Source organism: Capricornis sumatraensis, chromosome X (assembly GCF_032405125.1).
Source record: "Capricornis sumatraensis isolate serow.1 chromosome X, serow.2, whole genome shotgun sequence".
NCBI classification, from domain to species: domain Eukaryota; kingdom Metazoa; phylum Chordata; class Mammalia; order Artiodactyla; family Bovidae; genus Capricornis; species Capricornis sumatraensis.
The window spans coordinates 137,198,426-137,224,470 of NC_091092.1; the positions used below are offsets into that span (position 1 = coordinate 137,198,426).

Here is a 26,045-nt window from a genome sequence, read left to right on the forward strand (position 1 = left end):
GAATTCTTAGCTCTTCTTGAAACACTATAAGGATGACTCTGTATCTCTGCTTAGCTCTCCTGAGCTCTCCTTACAAGAGTAACCATCAGCGAAAGTAAGTAACAGTATGACACATAGTACTTACTTTCTCTGAGACATATAGTGTTTTAACTGAGTCCTTAGCTCTTCTTAAAACACTGTATGTGTCAGAGAAAGTAAGTACTATGTGTCATACTGTTACTTACTTCCTCTGATGGATACTCTTGTAAGGGGAGCTCAGGAGAGCTAAGCAGAGATACAGAGTCATCCTTACGTACTTACTTCCTTGGACTATTATGTGCTATGGAGACTTACCTACTTACTTAATTACTGTGACACATAGTGTTCTGAGCAAAGGTAAGGAGAGCTAAGGAGACTTACTCTGACACAGATAGCATTCTAAGTAGAGCTAAGGTGGGCTAAGGAGACTTAGTTACTTAGATACTCTGACACATATAGTGTTCTAAGGAGTCCTACGAACTCTAACACATAATGTGCCTAAGGAGACTTAACTACTTACTTACTCTGACCCATAGTGTGCTAAGGAGAGCTAAGCAGATTTAGTTACTTACTCTGACACATAGAGTATTCTAATACAGCTAAGGAGATTTACTTACCTACCCTGAGACATATAGTGTGCTAAGGAGACTGACTCAGTTACTTACTTTCTCTGACACATATCGTGTTTTAAGAAGAGCTAAGGACTCACTTAGTTTCTCTGACAGACATTGTAGGGTAAGGGAGTTAGAGAAGGCAAGGTTCAGAAAAAGAAGGAGACCACACTTTACAGGAACAGATCACCTTTAATGAGGCGAGAAGGGGCAGCAGTCAGATAGTGAGCTGCCGCACTAACCCAAGAAGAGAGTAAGTATATATAGGCGTATATGTGGAAAGCTACTGTCTTAAGGGGCCCTGTTCTTCTTCTCCAAGGTCGTTTGGAGTAGTTATCTCTTAAACCGCTGGGGCAAGGAATTCTGGAGATCAGCCAGAGGCTGGACCGGCTGGGAGCTGGGCGTGATCAACCTTAATGTCCATTTTTTTTTTTTCCCTTCGGGTGAGAGACTTCTTTGTTTTGCATAGAATGGTGGGGAGGACCCAGAGGGGAGTTTTAACTCCTGGCTATTTTGAGCCATGTAACTTTCCTTCACATATTGTGTGCTAAGGAGAGCTAAAGAGACTTATGTACTCTGAAACATAGTGTTCTAAGGAGAGCTAAGGAGGATAAAGGAGACTTAGTTACCTAGTTACTCTGACACATACAGTGTGCTAAGGAGAGCTTAAGACTTACTTAGTTACTTGTTTATTCTGACAGATATAGTGTTCTGAGGAGAGCTAAGGAGAATTACCTACTTACATGTTTAATTACTCTGAGACATACAGTGTTCTAAGGAGAGCTAAGGATAGTTAAGGATATTTGCCTACTTATTTACTTACTCTGACACATACAGTGTTCTAAAACGAGCTAAGGAGAGTTACTTACTCTGACACATAGTATTCTAAGGAGAGCTAAGGAGACTTAGTTACTTACTGTGACACATATATTGTTCTGAAAAGAGGTAATGAATGAGAGCTAAGGAAAGCTTAGGAGACTTACTTGGTTACTTAATAGCTCTTACACATACAGTGTTCTAAGGAGAGCTAAGGAGATTTACGTAGTTCCTTACACACTCTGACACATAGTTCCTTACACACTCCGACACATATAGTGTTCTAAGGACAGCTAAGGAGATTTACTTACTCTGACGGATAGTGTTCTAAGGAGTAATAAGGAGACTTACTTAGTTGCTTACATATTTACTCTGACACAATGTTATAAGGAGGGCTAAGGAGACTGGCTTAGTTACGCTGATGCATATAATGTTCTAAGGAGAGCAAAGAAGACCGACCTTACTTACTCTGACACACACTGTTCTAAGCAGAGCTAAGGAGACTTACTTATTTACTCTTAGACATAGTGTTCTAAGGAGACCTCATGAGAACTAAGGAGAGCAAAGCAGAGATAGGAAGACTTACTTACTTACGCTGACTCATACAGTGTTCTAAAGAGAGCCAAGGAGAGCTAAGCAGACTTACTTAGTTACTTACTCTGACGCAGTGTTCTACGGAGAGCTAAGGAGACTTACGTACTCTGAAACATAGTGATCTGAGCAGGGCTAAGAAGACTTACTTAGTTACTTGCTTACTCTGACAAGTATAGTGTTCTAAGGAGAGCTAAGGAGACTTACTTATTTACTCTTAGACATAGCATTCTAAGGAGACCTCATGAGAACTAAGCAGAGCAAAGCAGAGCTAGGGAGACTTACCTACCTCCTTACTTTGACTACTATAGTGTTCTAAAGAGAGCCAAGGAGAGCTAAGGAGACTTACCTACTTAGTTATGTACTCTGACACACAGTGTGCTAAGGAGAGCTAAGCAAACTGACTGACTCTCTCTGACACATATAGTATTCCAAGGAGACTTACTTACTTACTCTGAAACATAGTGTTCTAAGGAGAGCTAAGCAGACTTAGTTACTTTCTCTGACACATACAGTATTCTAAGGAGAGCTTACTCTGACACATAGTGTACTAAGCAGAGCTAAGGAGAATTCCTTATTTTCTTACTTACTCTGACACATAGTGTTCTAAGCAAAAGTAAGGAGAGCTAAGAGAGGTGACTTACTTACTGTGACACATAGAGCATTCTAAGGAGAGCTAAGGAGGCTTACAGAGTTACTTAGGTACTCTGACACATATAGTGTTCTAAGGAGAGCTAAGGAGACTTACACTGACACACATAGCGTGCTAAAGAGAACTAAGCAGACTTACATACTTTGTCTGACACACATAGTATTCCAAGGAGAGCCATGGAGACTGACTTACTCGGACACATAGTGTTCTAAGCAGAGCTAAGGCCACATACTTCCTTACTCTGACACAGGGTGTTCTAAGGAGAGCTCAGGAGAACTAAGCAGAGCTACAAAGTCATACTTACTTCCTTGGACACATTATGTGATAAGGAGACTTACCTACTTACATACTTACTCTGACACAAATAGTGTTCTAAGGAGAGCTCAGAAGACTTATTTATTTACTTACTTACTGTGACATGTATAGTGTTCTAAGGAGAGCTAAGAGACTTAAGTTACTTCCTTACTGTGACACATATAGTGTATTGCAGGCAGCTAAGAAGACCTGGGTTCGATCCCTGGGTTGGGAAGACCCCCTGGAGAAGGAAATGGCAGCCCACTCTAGTATTCTTGCCTGGAAAATCCCATGGATCACGGAGCCTGGTAGGCTACCATCCATGGGGTCGCTAAGAGTCAGACACGACTGAGCAACTTCACTTTTTCAAGAAGAGCTAAGAGAGTTACTTACCTACTTACTCTGACATGTACAGTGTTCTAAGGAGAGAGAAGGGGACTTACCTACTTACATACTTAATTACTCTGACACATATAGTGTCTTAAGGAGAGGTAAGGATAGTTAATGAGACTTACTTGCTTACTCTGACACACAGTGTTGTAAGGAGAGCTAAGGAGGTCTAAGGAGACTTAGTTACTTAGGTACTCTGACACATATAGTATTCTCAGGAGAGCTAAGTGACATACTTAGTTACTTATTTACTCTCACACATAGAGTGTTCTAAGGAGCCCTAAAGAGAGCTAAGAGACTTAGTTACTTACTCTGACACATGTAGTGTTCTAAGGAGAGCCAAGAGAGTTAGTTACTTATTTACTCTGACACATATAGAGGAGAAGGGGACGACAGAGGATGAGATGGCTGGATGGCATCACTGACTCGATGGACATGAGTCTGAGTGAACTCCAGGAGTTGGGGATGGACAGCGAGGCCTGGCATGCTGCGATTCATGGGGTCGCAGAGTCGGACACGACTAAGCGACTGAACTGAACTGATACAGTGTTCTAAGGAGAGCTAAGGATACTTACTCAGTTACTTACTTCCTGTGACACATACAGTATTCTAAGGAGAGTTAAGGAGACTGACTTAGTTTCTTACTCTGATACATACAGTGGTCTACAGAGAGCTGTGGACACTTACTCTGACACACAGTGTTCTAAACAGAGCTAAGGAGACATACTTCCTTGCTCTGACATGTATAGTGTTCTAAGGAGAACTACTTAGTTTCTTACTTACTCTGACACATATAGTGTTCTAAGAAGAGCTAAGGAAGGCTAAGGAGAGTTACTTAGTTTCTTAGGTACTCTGACAGATACAGGTGTTGCAAGGAGAGCTAAGGAAACTACTTACTTGCTGTGACACATATAGTGTTCTAAAGAGAGCTAAGGAGAGTTTCCTTAATCAAGTGTTCCGGTTGCCTCTCTGCAGTAGCACAAGCTGATTTCAAATACTTTTTATTTCTCCTCCAATTTAATTCAATTGAACCCCAATTTACTAATAAGTACTTTATTTTCTTGACAGTGCTTTATTTATTCAAGAGTCTGTCCCAGTTGACATGCCTGCCAACAGTATTTTGTGTAGATTTTTTGTTGATGGCCATTCTTACCCCTTTGAGATGGTATCTCATTGTGGTTTTGATTTGCATTTCTTTTCCTGTGATGTTGCACAGGTTTCAGAAGCAGACATAAAAGGTAAAATCATAACCAGGAGCGGCCAGCTTCCAAACCAAAACCAAGATTTAGAAACACCTGTACACACTACAGGCAACCCATACACCCTGCCATATTTGATTTAATAGTCTATATAAAAATGAAGTCCAATCAAATCTTTAGCATTTTTGAAGTAACACATCAAACTGCACTACTGTGGAAAACTTCTTTGTAGTGGAAAGAGTTTAGAAATATAGGGTAGCATTCAAATCACTTTATTGTACCTGTTAGAATGGAAGATTGGTCGTGTTATAAAAATTTGGAAACTTCACACTTTGCCTACCATGTTGCTGCTGCTGCTGCTAAGTCGCTTCAGTCATGTCCGACTCTGTGCAACCCCATAGACAGCAGCCCACCAGGCTCCCCCGTCCCTGGGATTCTCCAGGCAAGAACACTGGAGTGGGTTGCCATTTCCTTCTCTGATGGTCTCACTAGGTTTAGTCAAAACTAGAAAAAAATCTTTAAGCAGAGAATATGTTAGCAGTAATGTCAAAAGCTAAGGACCTCAGAGTATAGCCAGTTGATTTTTGACCAGGTGCTAACATACTGCAATGGAGGAAAGAATTGTCTTTTGTGCTTTAGCAACTGGATATCCATAAACAAAAGGATAAAGTTGAACCCCTATTTCTCACCATACATAAAACTTATTTTTAAATGGCTCACAGATATATATGTAAGAGATAAAACTTGCAGAGGAAAACAGAGGCATACATCTTCACAACCTTGGATTAGGTTTCTTAGCTATGATACCAAAAACACAAGTGACAATAGAACAGTAGATCAATTAGATGTCATCAAAATTAAAACCTTTTGTGCTTCCAATGTTACCATCAAGAAAATGAAAAGACAGCCTACAGAATGGGAGAAAACACTTGCTAATCACATAGCTAATAAGGGACTGGGTACCCAAACTATATAAAGAAATCATAGAATTTAACTATATAAGGTAAATGGCCCAATTACAAAAGGAACAAAAGATCTGAATAGTCATCTCTGAATTAGGTACACAAATGTTCCATAAGCACATGAAAACATGCTCAACATCTTTAGCCATCAGGGAATGCAACTCAAAACCACAATAAGATGCTACTCCACACCCACTATGATGAATAAAACAGAAAAGACAGACAGTGTCAAGTGTTGACAAGGATGTTGAGAAACTGGAAGCCGCACATACTTGTTCTTGGAATCTAAAATGATGCGGCCCTTTGGGAAACCAGTTTGGCAGTTCTTCAAAAAGTTAAACACAGAGTTGACGTGTGACCCAGGAATTCTTCTATACTCAAGAAGAATGAATACATATGTGCACACAGAAATTTATACATGAATGTTCACAGTGATACTGTTTCTAAGTAACCAAAAAATAGAAGCAACCCAAATGTCCATCTACTAGAGGATGGATAAACAAAATGTGGTGTATTACTTCTGTAATAATATTTGGCATTAAAAGGAATGAAGTACTGACACATGGTATGACACGGAGCAATCTTGAAAACATTATGCTAAGTGAAATCAGCCAGACCGAAAAGGATCATATATTGTTTGATTCCATTTATATGAAATGTAGAGAGCAGGCAAATGCATAAAGAGACAGATCATAGACTAGTGGTTATCTATGCCCTCAAATAGAGTAGGTAGTCAGAATATGGAGTTACTGCAAATGGGTATGGAATTCTTTAGGGGATGTGGAAAATTTTCTAAAATTAGATTGTGATGATGATTCTAAAACTCTGAGTACACTCAAACCCACAACCTGTACACTTTAAATGGGTGAATTTTATGATATACAAAGAATATTTCAATAAGGCTATAAGAAAGATCTATACCCTCCCCCTAAAAAGAATCATGATGACGTACTTCTGTGTCTACACAGTCTTAGGAAACCACCACGTTCAATACCTGCATATTACCTACTTGCAGTATACCAGGATACCTACTTGCCTGATTATATGTTACCTTGTTTCTTGTTGGAAGGTCATTTTCACTATCTATTCGTTGAACAAATAGTTTTTGAATGTCTATTCTGTGTTAAATATGGCTCCAGGTACCTGGAATAGATGCCTCATGTCATACAACACCCAAAAACCCCTACAAGGAGCTTGCCTCCGATCAGATTTACCTTGATTGTATGTTCATGTTCAAATACAGCTTAGCTCTTAGGGGTCATGCCAGGAGATATTTTTCAAGTGTAAGGTGCTATTTTCCACAAATTTCACTTTCTCCATCATAATGGGTCCATGGTTTCAATAGACTGCCATCCTTTTCGCAGCTCGGTTGTTGTCAGTTATTAAATTCATTGTGAAGTCAAAAGGAATGACAAGAACTCCTGACCCCACTTCCAGTTTATCTCACTCATAGAGATTGAAATTACTCTAGTTAAATAAAGTATGCCCAATCAAAAGGGCTACATGTCTGGGCCCTGTCTCCTCCCTGAGTTATACTGGAATCATCAATGGTCTATTGGCATTCTTCATAACAGCATAGCCACTTCTCCTGTGCTGTGTTAAAATCATAAAACTCAGGCCTATCCTATCTCCATCTCCCACAGCTGTGGTTTTTGGGTCTCTATGAATAACATTTCAGAATTATCATGAGGTGGAGGACACAGCATGTGCGCAGTATTTCCCAAGCCCAGTTGCCAAGAATGAGCTAATGTTAACCCTTTCTTGCATACAGTGAGCCTTACAAACTTCAAATCAAGCCATTTGACAATGATCGACCTTGCCAGCAGAATGGCAGGCTTTCATGGTAGATCCCCAGATTTCCAGCGATAACATTTAAAATTATGTCATAAGATTTATAGAATATTCAACCATCCTTTTCCTTTTCGATGTTTTCATAGTGACTAAACACAAAGTTTGCATCTGTATATAAAAGACAAGTTAAATAAATATGATACCACCTTGCTAGCTTGCTTTTGGAAAATGTGTCCAAAAGATATTGATCATAATCTATCCTCCATAAAAGAACAGTATTAGTTTAACTTTTGTTTAGTAGCCTCAAACTGCACTTCCCTTCAAAATATAAAAACAGGAATTGCAAATATCAATTTTCAATTAATTGGTAATAGCTACATACATGGTGTGTTAAGAACGATCCTGAGATTGAGCATGGCTTAGCAAAAAGAGATAGCTAATAAATGTTTTCCAAGGATGCAAGGTAGGGAGTAGACATGTAAGTCTTATATTTGCCATCCCTGCATAATTGGAAGAAGAATTGACATTGAAAACATCTTTTAGTCACAGATTTAGAGAACAAACTAGTGGGTACCAGTGGAGAGAGGGAAGACGTAGTAGGGGATTAAGAAGTATAAACTGTGAAAGTGTGTTACTCACTCACTTGTGTTGGACTTTTTGTGACCCTGTGGACTGTAGCCCGCCAGGCTCCTCTGTCCATGGGATTCTCCAGGCAACAATACTGGAGTGGGTAGCCATTTCCTTCTCCAGGGGATCTTCCCAACCCAGGAGGTATACACTACTATGTATAAAATAGATAAGCTACAAGGATATATTGTATAACACAGGGAATATAGCCAGTATTTAATAATAACTAGACATGGAGTATAACCTTTAAAAATTGTGACTCCCTATATTGTATACCTAACTTATATACGATTGTACAGCAACTTTTTCTCAATAAATTTTTAAATAAAGTATCTTTCCAGCAATTAATAGAAATTTACTAGTCTACATGTTAAAAAGGAGCATTTAATGGAAAACAAACATTAAATTAATGCTCACCATTTTATCTATCCCATAGGTCAATGCATCACGTCAAGAAGCCAAATTGATGGAGGAATGTGATCTTCTTATTGAGATCATTCAGCAAAGACGACAAATCATTGGAACCAAGATCAAAGAAGGAAAGGTATGATTTCTAGGGCAGAAGGTTTCAAATTCTCTACCTGGAGAAAATATACTTCCATGCACACCAATCGCTTAAGAAATACTCAATGCCTCCTTTTTCTGTATTTTCTGTGGTTGTACTCTTTAAGTCTTTAGGATGTAGGTCAAAGCCCCTTCGTGGGCCAATTTTTGCTCCACCCTTTCTTTGTATGATGGTCTCCTGAACATACCTGCAATGCAAAGGCTGCTCCATGACCCAACTCCAGGGCACAGCCCAGAGCTCTGGTATATTAGAGCCCCAGTTTTCTGTCTCTTTTCTCTGGGAGAAGATGGGTTTCATAGAGAAGAGTTCATTTCACATTTACTGCTGTATCCCAGCACTTAACACAGCACTAAATAAATGTTTAAATAAGTCAGTCTTTATCTACAGAAATTATGAAGTGCTTTCTCATGTCCCTGAGGGAATTTAGACAGGTGTCATTTCATGGTGGCAAAACTCCTGTCATTGTACTGTATCATAAACACCTTTGTGGATCTATTAATAGTACTTCTTTTCTAATGTTCATATGTCTGAAATTCCCATGGTTTTACAGTCCCCTATATTCGAAAAGCAATTCACCAGTTTAAGTTATATTCTTTATGGCCATCTTATTCAAAATTTATTTCAAAATGTTGGTAACTCTAGAATCACTTTATTCTATTTTTAAAGTAGTCATATTTGTATTGATAGATTTTTGATCTGCTTTATCCCATTTCTCTGCCACCCTCAAGACAATTTTGTAAATATTTAAAAATAAAAAAGTTTGTTCATGATCAAATCAGTTCTTGAATTTCTCTTATTAGTGCTCATAACTATAAGGAAATATGTATAATTAAATCCAATCAGCAAGAATTAAGTAGTATATAGAGATTACAAACGCAAATGTCTATGCTCTTCGGTTTTCTACAAAATTTGAAAGGTACTTCTCATTGTATAATGTTCCAGACTGCTTTGTCTATGTAGAATGAAAAACATTTATACATGTATGTTGTGATGATGATCATAAACGTTAAAGTGAAATCAAATAGGTCTTGAAGCTGTTCCAGTGAATTATCAAAATAGTATAAAATTATTCTCTGACTTGAGATAGTTTGGCATGGACATGTACAGTCTTCTATATTTAAAATGGATAACCAACAAGGACCTTCTGTACAGCACAGGAAACTCTGCCCAATGTCACGTGGCAGCCTGGATGGGAGGGGAGTTTGGGGGAGAATGGATACATGTATACATATGGCTGAGTCCATCCCTTTGCTGTTCACCTGAAATTATCACAACATTGTTGATCAGCTATACTCCTGTACAAAATGAGGTTTTGTTGTTGTTTTTTTTTTAATTATTCCCTGGCCAAGGATGGACTGAGATGTGTTAAACAATTACTTACCTCACATAGAAATTATACTGTCAGTCTGGAATCTGTATTGGATCTGTGTCCTCTTCCATCATCAGGCACCATGTATATATTTCTTAATACCTGACATCTTCCAGGTTCTCAGACACATGAGAGCCTGAAAACAACTGTAATTAATTATTAATATGCACATGGAAGGCAGTTTGTTTGCCCTTACATGGTCATGTGCAGGGATCAGCTCTTAATACACATTACTTCCTTATTGCTACTCAAACAAATTACCACAAACTTAGTGGCTTAACACAACACAGATTTATTATCTGACCTTCAGAAGTCTAAAACCAGTCACAACTAGGCTCCTGTCAATATTTCAGCAGTGCTGTTTCTTTCTGAAGGTGTACAGTGGAATTCATTAATTTTCTGGCTTATAGGAGCCACCCCCATTCCTTGGCTGGTGGTTTCTTCATCACATCACTCTGAGCATTACTTCCCACCCAGATCTCTTTTCTCTGGCACAGACTCTCCTGGTTCTCTCTCATCAGGACCCTTATAATTACATTGGGATCACCCAGATAACCCAGGATAACCCAGATAACCCCAGCTCCAGATTCTGAATCTAGTCACATCTGCCAAGACTCCTGTGTAAAGGAACATGTAAGGTCACATTTTTTTTAAACTCCTGGGATTAGGATGTGGGCATCTTTGGGGGCCCTTATTCAGCCTGCAGTGACTCCACCACAACCTCCTGGCCAGCAGGTCCTCCTTTCCCTTACTTATAAACTAGATCAAAGTAGCAAAAGGGTGTCCCCAGTCCCAGCCATGATGATACGTGGGCTTCATGCCCTGGTGTACCCACTCTGCCCTGAATGTGTCTGTGATCCAGAACATAGTAAAAGAGAAAAGCAAAGAGACACATAGCTAGGCCCCAAATGAGATAAGGCTTCTCAGCTCACAGAAAGGGACTGACAAAAGTTTCTTGCCAGCCTCCACCTTGGGTCTGAGCTTTTGGCAAACTTCAGGCCTGGGAGTCTGGAGCAAGTCGGTTGGGTTGGAGCCTGGCTCTGCACTTACTGTTTCTGATGCCTACACAAAATGCGAGAGCCTCAGCAATGCAGGGATAATACAAGATTCCTGCATGAGGACCCCCAAGGATGAGGTGAGGGTGACTAAGACAGACAGGGTAGGCTAAGCAAGCTGAGTGAGGGAGGGAAAAAACTTATGAATGACTGAAACCCAAACCACAATTCCAAAGCATATAAAGACATCTTGAATTTCTAAAACACCCCCAACAAAATCAACAAAGACATTTTCTCACCTCAGATGAAAGGAATTTGATGGGAAAATATTTAGATGTTCAAAGAGATCCGTAGAGGAATAACTTCTATCTTAGAAGAGCAAAAAGTTGTGAAACCACAAAAAAGGAAGATAGGAAATAAGAAAAAATAGATATAAAAACAACAAATTAGAAGTTTTGGAGGGGAAAATGTCTACACTGAAGTTGCAAAGAAAACTCAGCTGGAAGGCAATTTTGGAAGCTGAGTTTCAGCCTCCACAGGGGGAGACTCTACACATAAGAATAGGTAACTTGATCTGTACTTCACACTACATACAAAAATTAAATATACATGGGTCATATACTTAAATGTAAAAACTATGAAGACTCTAGAAGAGAAAACACAGGAGGACATCTTGGTGACCTTGGGTTGGCCCAAGGTTATATACAATGGCAAAAACATAAAAAAATATTTATAAACTAAAGAGATAATTATACATTTTATATTATCAAAAGTAAAAACTTCTCAAGGCAATCTTAAGTGAGGGTAAAGACAAACCACACATTAGGAAAAAATACTTTTAAATGATTTATTTAACCAAGTACATGTATCCAGAATATATAACAGATTTTCAAAACTCATGATTAAGGAAATAGATGACCCCTTCACCAAAACAGATAAAAGATTTGGATAGCTACTTTACCAAAGAAGGTATCAGGATGGCAAATAAGCACATGAAAAGATGGTCAAAATCATTAAGTCATTAAGGAAATGCAAAGTAAAACCTCAGTGAGATACAACTACTTACCTCTTAGGATGGTTGAATTAAAAAGATGGACTATGCCAAGTGCTGGTAAGAATGTGGATTAACTATAACTCACACATGGTTCTAAGAATGGAAACTGTATTTTAGAAAACTGTTTGACAGTTTCTTCAGTAGTTAAATATACACGTACCCTTCCATCCAGCCATTTTAGGTGTCTACCAAGAAAAATGAAAGTAGATGATTATATAAAACTTGGACATGAATTTTCATGGTAATATTAAGGGTAGTAGCTTTCCAGGTGGCACTAGTGGTGAAGAATCCACCTGCCAGTGTAGGAGATGTAGGAGATCCCTTGTGTAGGAAGATTCCCTAGAGAAGGAAATGACAACCCACCCATTCTTGCCTGGGAAACCCCATGGACAGAGGAGCCTAGTGAGCTAGTCCATGGGGCTGCAAGAGTCAAACGCAACTTAATGACTAAACAACAACAATAGCCCTTGACTGCAAATGACCCAAAGGTTATCAATAGATGAATACAGAAATGATTAGTGACATTTCCATACAACGCTATTCAGCAAGGAAGCCCATGTGACAACATGAATCATAAGTGAAAAAAGCCAGACAGAAAATAGTATATACTGCATGCGTATATTCATACAGAATTCCAGAAACAACTCTTTCTAATTAGCTACAGTGGCAGAAAACAAATCAGTGAATGCTTAAGGATGAGTGACAGAGGGGTGGGCAGGATAAATGACAAAGGTGCAGGAAGAAAATTGGGGGTATGATACATACATACATACATACATATATGCTGCTAAGTCACTTCAGTCGTGTCCGACTCTGTGCGACCCCATAGACGGCAGCCCACCAGGCTCCCCCGTCCCTGGGATTCTCCAGGCAAGACACTGGAGTGGGTTGCCATTTCCTTCTCCAGTGCATGAAAGGGAAAAGAGAAGGGGAAGTCGCTCAGTCGTGTCCGACTCTTAGCGACCCCATGGACTGCAACCCACCAGGCTCCTCCGCCCATGGGATTTCCCAGGCAAGAGTACTGGAGTAGGGTGCCATTGCCTTCTCTGATATATATATATTCATTACCTTGAAAATGGGGACTCTCTCATGGGTTTACACATATTTGAAAACTAATCTGATTTGTACTTGAAATATGTGCAGTTTCTTCTATATTAAGTGTATTTCAGTAAAGCTGTTTTATGACAACTAACTTATAAGTGATCAATACAAAGAAACAAAGGAAAACAATAGAATGGGAAAGGCTAGAGATCTCTTCAAGAAAATTAAAGATACCAAGGGAATATTTCATGCAAAGATGGGCACAATAAAGGACAGAAATGATATGGACCTAACAGAAGCAGAAGATATTAAGAAGAGGTGGCAAGAATACACAGAAGAACTATATAAAAATCATGACTCAGATAAACACGATGGTGTGATCACTCACCTGGAGTCAGACATCCTGGAGTCTGAAGTCAAGTGGGCCTTAGGAAGCATCACTATGAACAAAGCTAGGGGAGGTGATGGAACTCCAGCTGAGCTATTTCAAGTCCTAAAAGATGATGCTGTGAAAGTGCTGCACTCAATATGCCAGCAAATTTGGAAAACTCAGCAGTGGTCACAGGACCAGAAAAGGTCAGTTTTCATTCTAATCCCAAAGAAAGGCAATGCCAAAGAATGTTCAAACTACCACACAACTGCACTCACCTCACATGCTAACAAAGTAATACTCAAAATTCTCCAAGCCAGGCTTCAACAGTATGTGAACTGAGAACTTTCAGATGTTCAAGCTGGTTTTAGAAAAGGCAGAGGAACCAGAGATCAAATTGCCAACATCCAATGGATTACAGAAAAAGCAAGAGAATTCCAGAAAAACATCTACTTCTCTTTTATTGACTACACTAAAGCCTTTGACTGTGTGGATCACAACAAACTGAAAAATTCTTACAGAGATGGGAATACCAGGTTTTTCCAGTAATCATGTATGCATGTGAAAGCTGGACCAAGAAGGCCGAGCACCGAAGAACAGATGCTTTTCAACTGTGGTGTTGGAGAAGACTCTTGAGAGTCCCATGGACAGCAAGGAGATCAAAGCAGTCAATCCTAAAGGAAATAAGTCCTGGATATTCATTGGAAGGACTGATGCTAACGCTCCAATACTTTGGCCACCTGATATGAAGAACTGACTCATTGGAAAAGACCTTGCTGCTGGGAAAGATTGAGGGCAGGAGGAGGAGGGGGTGACAGAGGATGAGATGGTTGGCTGGTATCATTCATGACTCGATGGACATGAGTTTGAGCAAGCTCTGGGAGTTGGTGATGGACAGGGAGGCCTGGTGTGCTGCAGTCCATGGGGTTGCAAAGAGTTGATCACAACTGAATGACTGAACTGAACTTGTGTATTTTATACCATGGAACAGTCTTCAGAAATTAAAAGCAATGAAATTAAAAGCAATATTTATATGGACGAATCACAGAAAGAGAAGAAAGGTTTATAATGATTCATAGAGAATAAGAAATATACAGTTTGATGAACTACAAAAAATTGCATACACTATTGAGGCAAATATACATTAGCATGCTTGGGAGTCATCAGAAGTGTGTTTTCCTCTAGAGAGAGACATGAATGGAATTAGGGAGGGACATTCAAGGGCTTCAATGTCATCAATAATATTTCACTGCCTTCTGAAAAATCCTATGCTAATATGATGAAAACACTGACATTTGCTAACGCTGGTGGTATGTATGGCAACATTGGTCATATGACTTGAAAAATTGTACTTTTGACATGTATTCCTTCTTAAAAATGCATGTTTGCCCAGGGACGTGATCTCAGAAGAAAGATGAGGGCCCAGTTCAGCTTTTCATTGAGTTACTACCTTGGCACATGACCAAGGACTAGTTCATCCCTAACCGGGGAGTTCACAGTGACTAAGTCCCTGGCCAGGGAATTGGGTGTCAGAGAGACGTTTTAAAGAAAAGAAAAACATGCATGCCAACTCCCTGCCCAGCATCTCCAAGTATGGGCTTGGGGCCCAGTGAGGGTGTCCAGGGTGGTAACTGGGAAGTCTGAAGACATGCAATCCAGAGAGGCGCTCGAACTAGCACTTAGAAGTGGGGAGCTGAAGGCAGAATCATGGAGCCCACAAAGGTTAATCTGACTCACCTCTTGACTTTGCCTCTGTATTTAGTGCCAGTCATAATGCCCTAGACCCAGAGAAAACAAATTCACTGCATATCCTCCAACCATGGTGGGGGGTGGGGTGCGTGGGAAGGGTTGGGAAAGGCTGCCAATCAGTGATGCTGTTACCCATTAGCACAGACTGGTTATTCCTTCCCTCAGACCATTGCACCTTCTTTGAAATAATAGCTCAACAGCCTTTATGCTTGTACTGACTAAAGAGTCTCAAGCTCTGAGACTCCCCAAGAAAGAGCGGGCTTATTTCTTCATCAGTGGGGGATAAATTTCACATCCACACATCAACACATGAAAAGCTGACAGCAGACTCCAGGTTAAGCAAACGATATACTTATGTTCAGACACATATCTGAGAAAGCTGCAGCTAAAAACAAAAGGGGGTCCCTTCTCATCACTACTTTTATGTGCTCTGAGTCTCCAGAATTGCTGGTAATTACCCTGGAGTCCATGTAAGGGCTTTTGTATAGCCTTATAAAAATGCTCAGTACAGTCATTGTCAGTTAAGATACTTCTGTTAATTGAGGATCAATGGTTTGGGCCAAACAATTTTGGGGTGAGAACCCTATGTAGATAATAAAAGCTCTTAAAATATAAAGAAAAATAAAGGGCCACTTTTAAAAGCATTTGTAAGGTAAAATAAACAGCAAGTAAATTGATATAAATAGGCCTATGTCCCCAGTAAAAGGAGATTCCAACAAAGAAAGTATTTCCATGATGACTGTGGAAGTAAACTCCACAAATTACAACATTCAGCCACACTTCCCCAAGGAAAAAAGAACACTGCCAACTTGGAAAAAAATTAAGTAATATATTTTAAAAGGTGTTTTCTAATGAAGGCATTCATATTTTGCTAAATACTCAGTGTCTGATCCTGAAGTGTGGTACCATGTAGGACAGTGCTTCATATCAGTTCAGTTCAGTTCAGTCGCTCAGTCGTGTCCGACTCTTTGCGACCCCATGAATTGCATGCTTCATATAATGTGATCCAAATCATGGCCATCTGATTAGAGTCATTTAGGTCAGCAAACTTTGTAAAGGGCCAGGTATAATAAATATTTTCAGCTGTGACCTGTAGGCTCTGACATTACTGCTCACCACTGCCCAATGGTATAGTGTGAAAGCAGCCATAAATGATTCATAAATACATGCATGTGGCCCTGTGCCAATAAAACTTTATTTACACAAACAGGTTTTGTGCTGGATATGGTCCATAGACCATAGTTTGTGAACTAACTTAGGAAAGTGGTTTTCTTTTCTTTTTTCTTTCATTTTTACTGAAACCCACAGTAAAAAATACATCAAATCCAGCACTGACACACGGACACATAGAGAAGTAAGTTTTATGAAACCCAACTTACCCTTTCTACAAGGAATGCACTCTGCTACTGTCTTTTCTCCTCTCCTCTTTCATTTAGTTTTTTTAAATGCTAATCCCATCCATTCTGGTGATTCATCACCTGCAGATCAAAAAACATTATTGCTTGTTAAAATGCAGATTCCCACAGCCCGCCAATTACAGCTCCTCACCTAGGATTTTGAAATGTTGGCCCAGACATTTACAGGTTTTCTTTAAGAGATCCCCAACTGATTCTTGTGCACACCAGGCTTATAAAGCTCCAGTCTGGTCTATCAGATGGAAGTCTACACAAAAGTAAAATTAAAATTAAACCAAGTTGTCTTCTGTAAAACATTTGTATATTTTCTAAGGTGGCTCTCATTTTGGCTTGAATTCAACTTATGCATAATTTAGGACTTTTTTCCATTTCTTCTTATGTCACTTTGAATTTCCAACATCATGATAGAATTTTGTGTTGTTTTTTTTTTTTTTTTAAAGAAGAAAGTGCAGGTCAAGCATTTTTCCATTTGTAATCTGTGTGATCACTACAACGTATACTGAAAGGACATGAAGTTCTTCAGAAGGAATACTTGGACCTTATTTGTTTTGTTGCTGTTAGAATTATACTAAATACCTTCAGTTCTGCCATGTAACTTGTGATTAAGTATTCCTTCCTCTGACAATTTCTTCTGGATGTGTTCCAACATCTTGAATTGGACTCGATGCCTTTTCTGAGCTTTACCTCTGGATATAATGCTGTTAGAAGCTAAATTCTATTTGGTATACGATAAGTGTCATTTTATTCAGCTAACAAACACAGTTAATCGGCAGTGATGGTCACTGTAATTATATATAATGTGGTAAATCTTTTACCGGGCTTAAGATAACATACTCTATGCCCCAGAGTTTTGACACTTCATTTCTCTAACCCTTGACTTTCAAGAATCTCACTCTTGCCTGCAATCTTGTGGCTGCCGCCTCGCAGTTCAGCATTCATTTCCTTTGTCTGCTCTGGTACAACAGAGCTGAAATTGGACGGTCCTCAGAGGCCTCGAGTTCTGACATCTCCTTCCTTCCTTTACTTCGATTAGACTTGCACGGGGATGATAATGATGACTTGGAGAAAGGAGGAATTTCTTGGAGTTAGCAGGAATTCTGGAGGGAACCCGAGCCAGCCTTGTCTGCAAGACAGATGAACTGGCCTCCTCCCTACCCTTTCACCCCAGGCTGTTTTCCATTCCGGAATGATCAGAAAGCCGGCCAAGACCTGTCCCAGGCTGTGTAGACTTGAGCAGGGGGGGTGGGGGTGGGGCTGCGCACACAGGGTGTACTGCTGTTCCAATTAGCACTCTCATTTTCCCCTGGCTTCTGGCCAGAGGGCTTCATCTCCCAGCACACTGCAAACACCAGAGCAACCGGTCAAGTGGGTTACCATGGACTTATCACAGCCTGCCCCGAGGTGATGGTCAGTTATGTTTGAGGGTCGTTTTCAAGCAAGACGGAATCAGAAGTTGGAATGGAGGTTGGAACCAAATGAGCATTTTTATCCAGACTGGGAACTGCTTATCAAAATAGTTTTAGTTATCAAGCATGCACAAAGTGCCTGGAAATGACGTTCCCGGTGAGGGGAAATGGCCCAGCTGTGCTTTTTTTGGCTTTCTCTCATCTGTGGAACAGGAAAAATATTAATCAATGGAAAAAATGCTCCCTTTCTGTTAATTTAACACATGAGTTTGCAGTAGTGTGGGAAATAGTACTATCTAATGTGTTTACATCACCATTTTATTACATGGATGGCAAAGAACTTTTGATTTGACTTAAGCCACACGTTTTGCACCTACGATGTTTTATTTTCTCATTGGCTGAAAAAATATGATAGAGAAAGTTCCAGGGTTCCCTGTGATCTTACAGTCATTGTGTTAGAATAGCTGAGGGAAGAGGCCCAGTGACCCTCTAACTCACACTGGGCAACACCTTTTTTCCCCATCAACAGGGAAGCAATTCGCAATTCAGGGCTTCCTCCTGAAACAAATTAGTGACACTTCTCCAAGAAGATAAAGAATAGCTCAGACAAGAGTGCCATGACTGGGGTTCACAGCTTTCTCTGCCTCCCTTTTGAACTTTTAGTGAAGGATGACTTGCACACAACTGAACTCGCACACTGCGAGAGTCCAGCACAATGCATTTTCACTAAGCAAGCCAACCCGGGTAACCAACCATCTCCGTGCCTCTTTTGTTCCAGGTGATGAGGCTTCGCAAACTGGCTCAGCAGATTGCAAACTGCAAACAGTGTATCGAGCGGTCGGCGTCACTCATCTCCCAAGCAGAACACTCTCTGAAGGAGAATGATCACGCGCGTTTCCTACAGACCGCTAAGAATATCACTGAGAGGTGAGTGCAGGGGCTGCTGGGAAATTCTCAGCGCCTGGGCTCCCATGTCTGGACTGTGATTGGTTGGCCTTGCCCTGCCTTGCTTTTGTTTGCATTTTCAAGGCTGGGTACCAGAGAGAATAGAGGCTTTGAGTTGCTTTGTTCCCGCTCAAAATGCTTCCCTTTGACCTGTCAAAGCCTTTTCAGTATCAGCCGGGAGTTCAAGGCCTTTGAAACAAGAGCCTGCCAGTTAGAAAGAATAAAATCTGCCTTCTTTTACTGGGGAAGAAAGCTTATGATGGCACAAAACTGCATTTACTATGACTCTCAGACCTGATCTTATCATATACTTGATAACAAAGAATCAAAATGAACACCAAAACATAAAAGAGAATCTTTTCTTCCATCTCAAGACTTATCGAGTTTTAAAAACCACCCAGGTGTTGTTCTCTGTGAGTGCTATTTTTATTTGGTTGAGAAGCTTTGCCTCTGCTCAAAGGTCAAGACCAACTCATGTGGGAGAGAGAAGACCCAACTGTCAACTTCATACCTCCTTCTTTGAAAATCTTCTTTATTCTATGGTGGGGGACATAAACATTACATGATTTGAAGGGACAGCTCAGCAGCGAAACTGACAGGGGTCACTGTGCCTTCAGTGCACATACTTGATAGGCATAAAATTACTCACCTTCACTGATGCAAACACTTATAGCAATTCTTGGGGAGCCCAAGAAAAGCACCTCGCGCCACCTAAATGCATGACATCTCCAGCCAATGCCATTGACATTGACTTTTCATTCAGTGGAATTTTCAGAGTCAACTCACCTTTATCCAAAGCAATAATTGAAGCCTATCCCTGGAAGACCCCAGATAGCTCCTTCTTTCTGATCTTTATCCAGCAGCAGGGCTCTGCAAACTCTGCTTATAAAGGACCAGAGTAAATATGTTCAGCTATGAAGGTTATCTAGTCCCCATGACAACTACTCAACTCAGCCATGATAGGTCTCCAGCAGCCTAGTATAGATGCAAATGAATGGGCAACAGTGTGTTCCAATAAGACTACTGGCAAAAACAGGCGGTAGGTCAGATCTGGCCCTTGGCCAGGGCTTCCCAGGTGGTGCTTAGTGGTTGGGAAGATCCCCTGGAGGAGGGCATGGCAACCCACTCCAGTATTCTTGCCTGGAAAATCCCATGGACAGAGGAGCCTGGTGGACTACATTACATGGAGTTGCAAAGAGTTGGACACAACTGAAGTGACTTAGCACACACACTGGACTTTGCCAGCCCTTGGCCTAGGGCAAAAAAATACCATCTTCTGACCTGAATTTCTTCAGGGAAAGAGAAAGGAAACTACAGCTTATTGAGGGTTTGCTTATATTGCACACTGTGCTGATGCTCAAAATACCACACAGAGGTGGGCAGTGGTATTTCTGCTTCCAGTATCCCTTCAATGGGAGGAGGGTATAGTCTCTTTATGGCTCTAGTCTAGTATCCAGCCGGTTCCTTTGTGTTCTTTCTTCTGTTTGAGATTTCCTCTGCGACTTGTTAGATACTTATCTCTGCCAATGAACGTGGATAACAGCTGGTTATCATCCCTTTTATATCCTTAAAATGATCTCCTCCCTCCTCCAAAGGCAGCCAGCTTCTTTCCTCAGGACTCGTCAGTTCCAAGTGTTTAATTGTCTCCATTGCTCTCATCTGGACTGCCTCCAGGTGCCTGAAATATTCATGCTAAAGTTACAAAAACTGCAAATAGCACTAATACTCCAGCGTACCCAGGACACTCAAGTAGACAGCATTTACACTTACATCATGGTTTCCAACTGGGATCCACTAGTACTTTCCTCCGGCTATAAATTGTGCAATGTCCAGATGAAATGTCTAGTATGAGTTGCATTTCTCAGCACTTCTTAAAAATCTGAGCCAGTCTAACATGGATAAATTCTCACCTAGCAGGAGAGAGAACATGGCCCCATAACAGTTAAGACAGAATGTTCTGGAAGAAGATCTGCATTTGAAGTCTAACACAAGAGCATGGATGCCCACATGGCATCTCCCTTTGACCCAGCAGGTCATACCTGGACCCATTCAACTCTGCCTCTCACAGGCCCATCTCATCAAGCATAGAATCGTGACCCACTACTCTTTCCACAAATGAATTTTATCATATATAGGGTTCGCCAGAAAGTTCCTGTGGCTTATTCCATAACAGCTTATGGAAACACCCAAATGAACTTATTGACCAATCCAATACTCTATTCTCAAGCCTCACTACTACATAATTTTTGGTGTGATTGTATGTGCACTTTGCTAACATGATGTTAAATTAGCAAAACTCTTCACTAAATCCATAAGAAACTTGGCATACTACTTATGAAAAGTTTAAACTTCCATCAAGTTTGAATGCATACTACCTGCAAAAATTTGCTAGGAGCCCTTGTCGCTCTGTTTCTTTATCCCATCTCTGTCTGTCTCTATTTGTCAATCCTCTTGGTCAATTCTTGAGCCTTTTGCCTTTTCCAGCCACCAGAATGTGGTAAAAAGGTGATGACCTTGACCTCATAATTTGGAAACCTGGGTTCAAATCCTAGCACTGTCGCCTTTTAACTGTGATTCTTTGGGTTTGTCGAAGAGCTATGTTTGACTCAGTAAACTGGGCTCCTAATAGCTACCTCTATCCACAGTTGTGATAACATTGCTGGCCACTCCTATAAACATGTCTTCGGTGTTGTAGATACTCCATAATGTTCCTTGGATTTGTATTTTCATATTACTTAACATTCTTCTCTAAAACATGACTTCACAGCTCTGTTCCTGTCTGTCTGCCTTGGGCTTTGGCACCTGTGTACTTGTAAACCATCTTTACTCTTCTAGTCAAGGGTGGAATAGCCACAGGAAACTTAATACTGCAGGCCTTCCTCAAGTTAGAATTGGATGCAATTTTTCTGCATCCATACATCACTTAAAGTGCATATGTTTGCCTACACGCTGAATCAGATTGCATAAAGATTTTTCAATTCAGAAACATTAAAAAAAAAAAAACCCAAGAGGGGAGAGAGCCTCAAGTTTTACATTGTAAAAGATGCATGTGCTTTAGAATCAAGCCCTTGGCTCTATGCTAATTGCTCAGGAGTAATGCCGACTCACTGAAAAGGCCCCTGATGCTGGCAAAGATTGAGGGCAGGAGGAGAAGGGGGCGGCAGAGGATGAGATGGTTAGATGGTATCATCAACTCAATAAACGAGAGTTTGCTCTGAAGGACAGGGAAGCCTGGAGTGCTGCAGTCCATGGGGTTGCAATGAGTCGGACATGACTGAGCAACTGAACAGCAGCAGCGACAGCTGGCATTTGGGGCTGCTCCCTGATGCTTACAGTTTCCTCATGTGCTCCCAGTGGGCAAGACCCCCAGTCATCTTGTTTTCACCGTGAAGACCCCAGGACATAGCAAGCTGCCTGATCTGAATGAATGCATGAAGACATCTATAAAACAGGGCGATTGTTCATTCCTACCTAATACAGTTCCTGTAGGGATAAAATGAAATAATTTAACAAAGATACTAACTGAGATCCTTATCTCAAGGTAAATGTGCAACAAATGCTAATTTCTCTCCTTCCCACTCACTAAATGGATCCAAATGGATTGTATAATGGACTATATACTCAAGCCTCGCTAATATATCATTCTTGGAGTGGTTTTTTGTACACTTTTCTAAAATTATGTTAAATAAGCAAAATTCTTTACTCAATCTAAGCCTAAGAAAGTTGGTCTACTACTTATAAGACATCTAAAATTATAATCGCATTTGAAAGTGAAAGTGAAGTCGCTCAGTCATGTCTGACTCTTAGCAACCCCATAGACTGCAGCCCACCAGGCTCCTCTGTCCATGGGATTTTCCAGGCAAGAGTACTGGAGTGGGGTGCCATTGCCTTCTCCATAAATTGTAAATTAGAGACCAAGATACTCCTGTTCCACCAGCACCCAGTAAACCAGCAAGAAGCAAAAGCTCAGTAAAGCACTTCACAGGCCAATAGCCCTGATTACTCAAGAGCTGACAATATTTTTCACTATGGAATCTCTTCATCACAGGGTATGTATCTCCCAGAAAAAGGAAAAAGAGAACTGTTGAGTTAGTTTACCATGCAATGAAAGGTCATACAATGATTTTTAAAGCTATCTTGAATAACATAATGACATAACATGAAAATACACAAAATAGGTACCAAAATGAGGTGTGAAATAATAGGCATTTAGCAGCAAATTATCTGTATCAAGGGGCTTCCCTGGTGGCTCAGCAGTAAAGAATATGCCTGCAATGCAGGAGACGCAGGCTCCATGGGTTCAATCCCTGGGTAGGGAAGATCCCCTTGAGAAGGGAATGGCAACCCACTCCACTGTTCTTGCCTGAAGAATCCCATGGACAGAGGAGCCAGGTTGACTTCGGTCCCTAGGAGGGACTTAGAGTCTATCAGATGAAGTCTTTGTCCCACACCGCCATAGGCAATTCAAGGATCCAACCGACTTCTCCAGAATACAAAGCTGACAATGCCAGTCATCTACCGGAAAGATGTCATTTCATCATAAGAATCAGAGTGCATCTGATGAGTGATTTTTGAAATGTGTTCTATTGGGTGTTAATTGCTATGAAAACAACAAGGCTCCAGATTTGGGAAATCCTGAGTTGACGAAAGGAAGCCACATTTTGTTACTATGAGACCTCACCAGGTTCTCCCATGGTGATATGCATCATAGCCCACCGACCTGAGAGGGACCCATTTCAGTTCCATTGTCAGGGGTCAGGAATGTGGGCAATATTGAGGGAGCAGAGTAGAGAATCTTCCCCTGGCATTGACTGTTCGGTGGAAATGTTGTAAGCACTGTAGCTCTAGACATGTATTCCTTCCACAACACTGGCCCCAAGTGGCTGCTAGCAACTGAGTGTCATGGAGATTAGGGGCATCAGAGTCAAAATACTAAGAGGAGGTAGGGACTTCCTTGATGGCCCAGTCGCTAAGACTCTGTTCTCAATGCAGAGGGCCCAGGTTCAATCCCTGGTCAGGGAACTAGAACCCACATGTCACAACTTAAAGATCCCACATGCTGCAACTAAGACTCAGTGCAGCCAAATGAATTAATCTAAAAAAGCAGGAAGAGGAAGTAATGTGCAACCCACCCTATGAGGCATCAAGGTAGGATGCAATACCCTTATTTCCTCCAGTATGGTAAGAGCTTGACACACACATACCTATAAGCATGTGCACACATATTCCCCACCTCCCCCCCCCACACACACACACAGACATGACTAAAGGCACAGAACTGAGAAAGTAGGATAGTCAGGGCCCTGGTGGATTTGGGCAATTTATCTGAAAGGCCAAAAGATGGGCAGCAGGATTTGGGGAATAAACATGGCCTAAAATGTTGAATTTGGCAGATCTCCACTCCCCTGTCACTCCAGATAAGAATTTGAAATTGTAGCCAAACATAAATATCTTTCCTTCCATCAAAAATAATAATAATAATAATAATGTGTAGATGTTAAATGCTGCAGTCATCTCCCAAGAGTCTTTTAGTCAGTCTTTGCCCCTGAGGCTTAGGAACTTTCATTCTCTTTGTTTCCATTCTACCAAGTCCCCACCGTCAAGATGGCATGCATTGGGATTCCCTGGTGGCTCAGTGGTAAAGAATGTGCCTGCCAATTTAAGGAGACACAAGTTCGATCCCTGGTCTGGGAATAGCCCACAGGCCATGGGGCAACTAAACCTGTTCTCCACAACTACTCAGTCTGTGCCTAGAGCCTGGGAACCGCAGCTACTGAAGCCCGCATGCCCTATAGCCCATGCTCCCCCCTACAGCCCATGCTCCCCTCTACAGCCCATGCTCCCCAGCAAGAGAAGCCACTGCAGTGAGAAGCCTGTGCACTGCAACAGAGGATAGCCCCTGCTCGCCACAGCTAGAGAAAAGCCCACATAGCAACAAAGACCCAGCACGGCCAAAAATAAATAGAATTATTTTCTAAAAAGGATGGCAGGCATTGTCAAAAACGTCCCTGACTAAAGCATGGTTTAGTTGATTGTTTCTGGACAACAGAACCAGGAGAAACTTGGCAATGAAATCTATTTTGGATGAACGTGAACAGAAGCTGGCGCCATAGGACAGGGGAAGTACCAGCTCGAGATTATCTGTTCAGAGCATTTGAGATCCTCTAACTTGGTGCGCACAAGGTCTATGCCACATGGGAAGAGCAGAGAAGCGCAATAGAAAGTTCAGTGCTTGTTTCATAATAGCTTGGCACACTTCTCCCTGTTGGACATCATAAAACAGAAATGACTGGGGTTTCACTTTGAAATTTTTATTTGAGGAGTTCAAATGGCGCTGTAGCATTTCTTTGAACTTTTCTGCATGGATGCAAATATTTTGAGCTCTTTAGTAAATGACATAATTGGAGGGCTTACTCAATATTCATTGAATAGTTGTTGACTAATCCTAAGATCTGAGTTTGAAGGAGTTTTGTGATAATAGGTCATAAGGAAAGCATTTCTTAAGTTCAGTTTGACCATGTGTGAAAATTGCCTAGCAACCATTCCTTTATCCATGAGTCTGAGTTAGCACTTGTCATAATAATTAGTCCAGTTCTCTTGGGTACAATAATTAGCTAATAAAATCACACAACTCTGCTATTCACTGTTTCTTGGTGAAAAGCTAGAGTGGTGAGTTTAGATTCTCCATCTTCGTTCAAACACTTGAAACTTTGCTTTCCAGGGTTTAGGCCTCTTCAAACTTTCATCTGTGGACCTCAGTATCATTCCTGTTGATTGTCCTCTCTGCTTCCCTCCCTCTGTAGCACTGAATATGTGCCAGAAGTACAATTATAGAAACTTTATTTCTAAGGATTTTGAGCATTTCACGGACTGACTTTTTTTTAATCAAGGTAAATTTTGCATAACATAAAACTAACCATTTTACAGTGAACAGTTCATTAGCATTCAGTACATTCGCAACATTGTACAATTCCTGCCTCTATGAAGTTCCAAATGATTTTCCTCACCCCAAAAGAAAACCCCACACCCATTATGTAATCACTTCCCACTGTCCCCTTGCCCCCAACCCCTGGCAACCACCAGTTTACTTTCTGTCTCAACAGAGTTGTCTACTATGGACATTTCATGTAACTGCGTCATACAAGATGTGGCCTTTTGTTTCTGGCTTCTTTCACTTAGCATAAT

General features: G+C 40.8%; 1 protein-coding gene across 1 annotated transcript in view; it reads left to right on the plus strand.

Annotated features, from left to right (window-relative positions):
• MID1 (midline 1) overlaps window positions 1–26,045 on the plus strand; it is a 152,716-nt gene that overhangs the window by 94,907 nt on the left and 31,764 nt on the right. Inside the window, exons 4-5 of the mRNA XM_068962019.1 lie at window positions 8,388–8,495; window positions 18,694–18,842. Coding sequence (XP_068818120.1) covers window positions 8,388–8,495; window positions 18,694–18,842 — 257 coding nt within the window. The remainder of the gene's footprint in view (window positions 1–8,387; window positions 8,496–18,693; window positions 18,843–26,045) is intronic.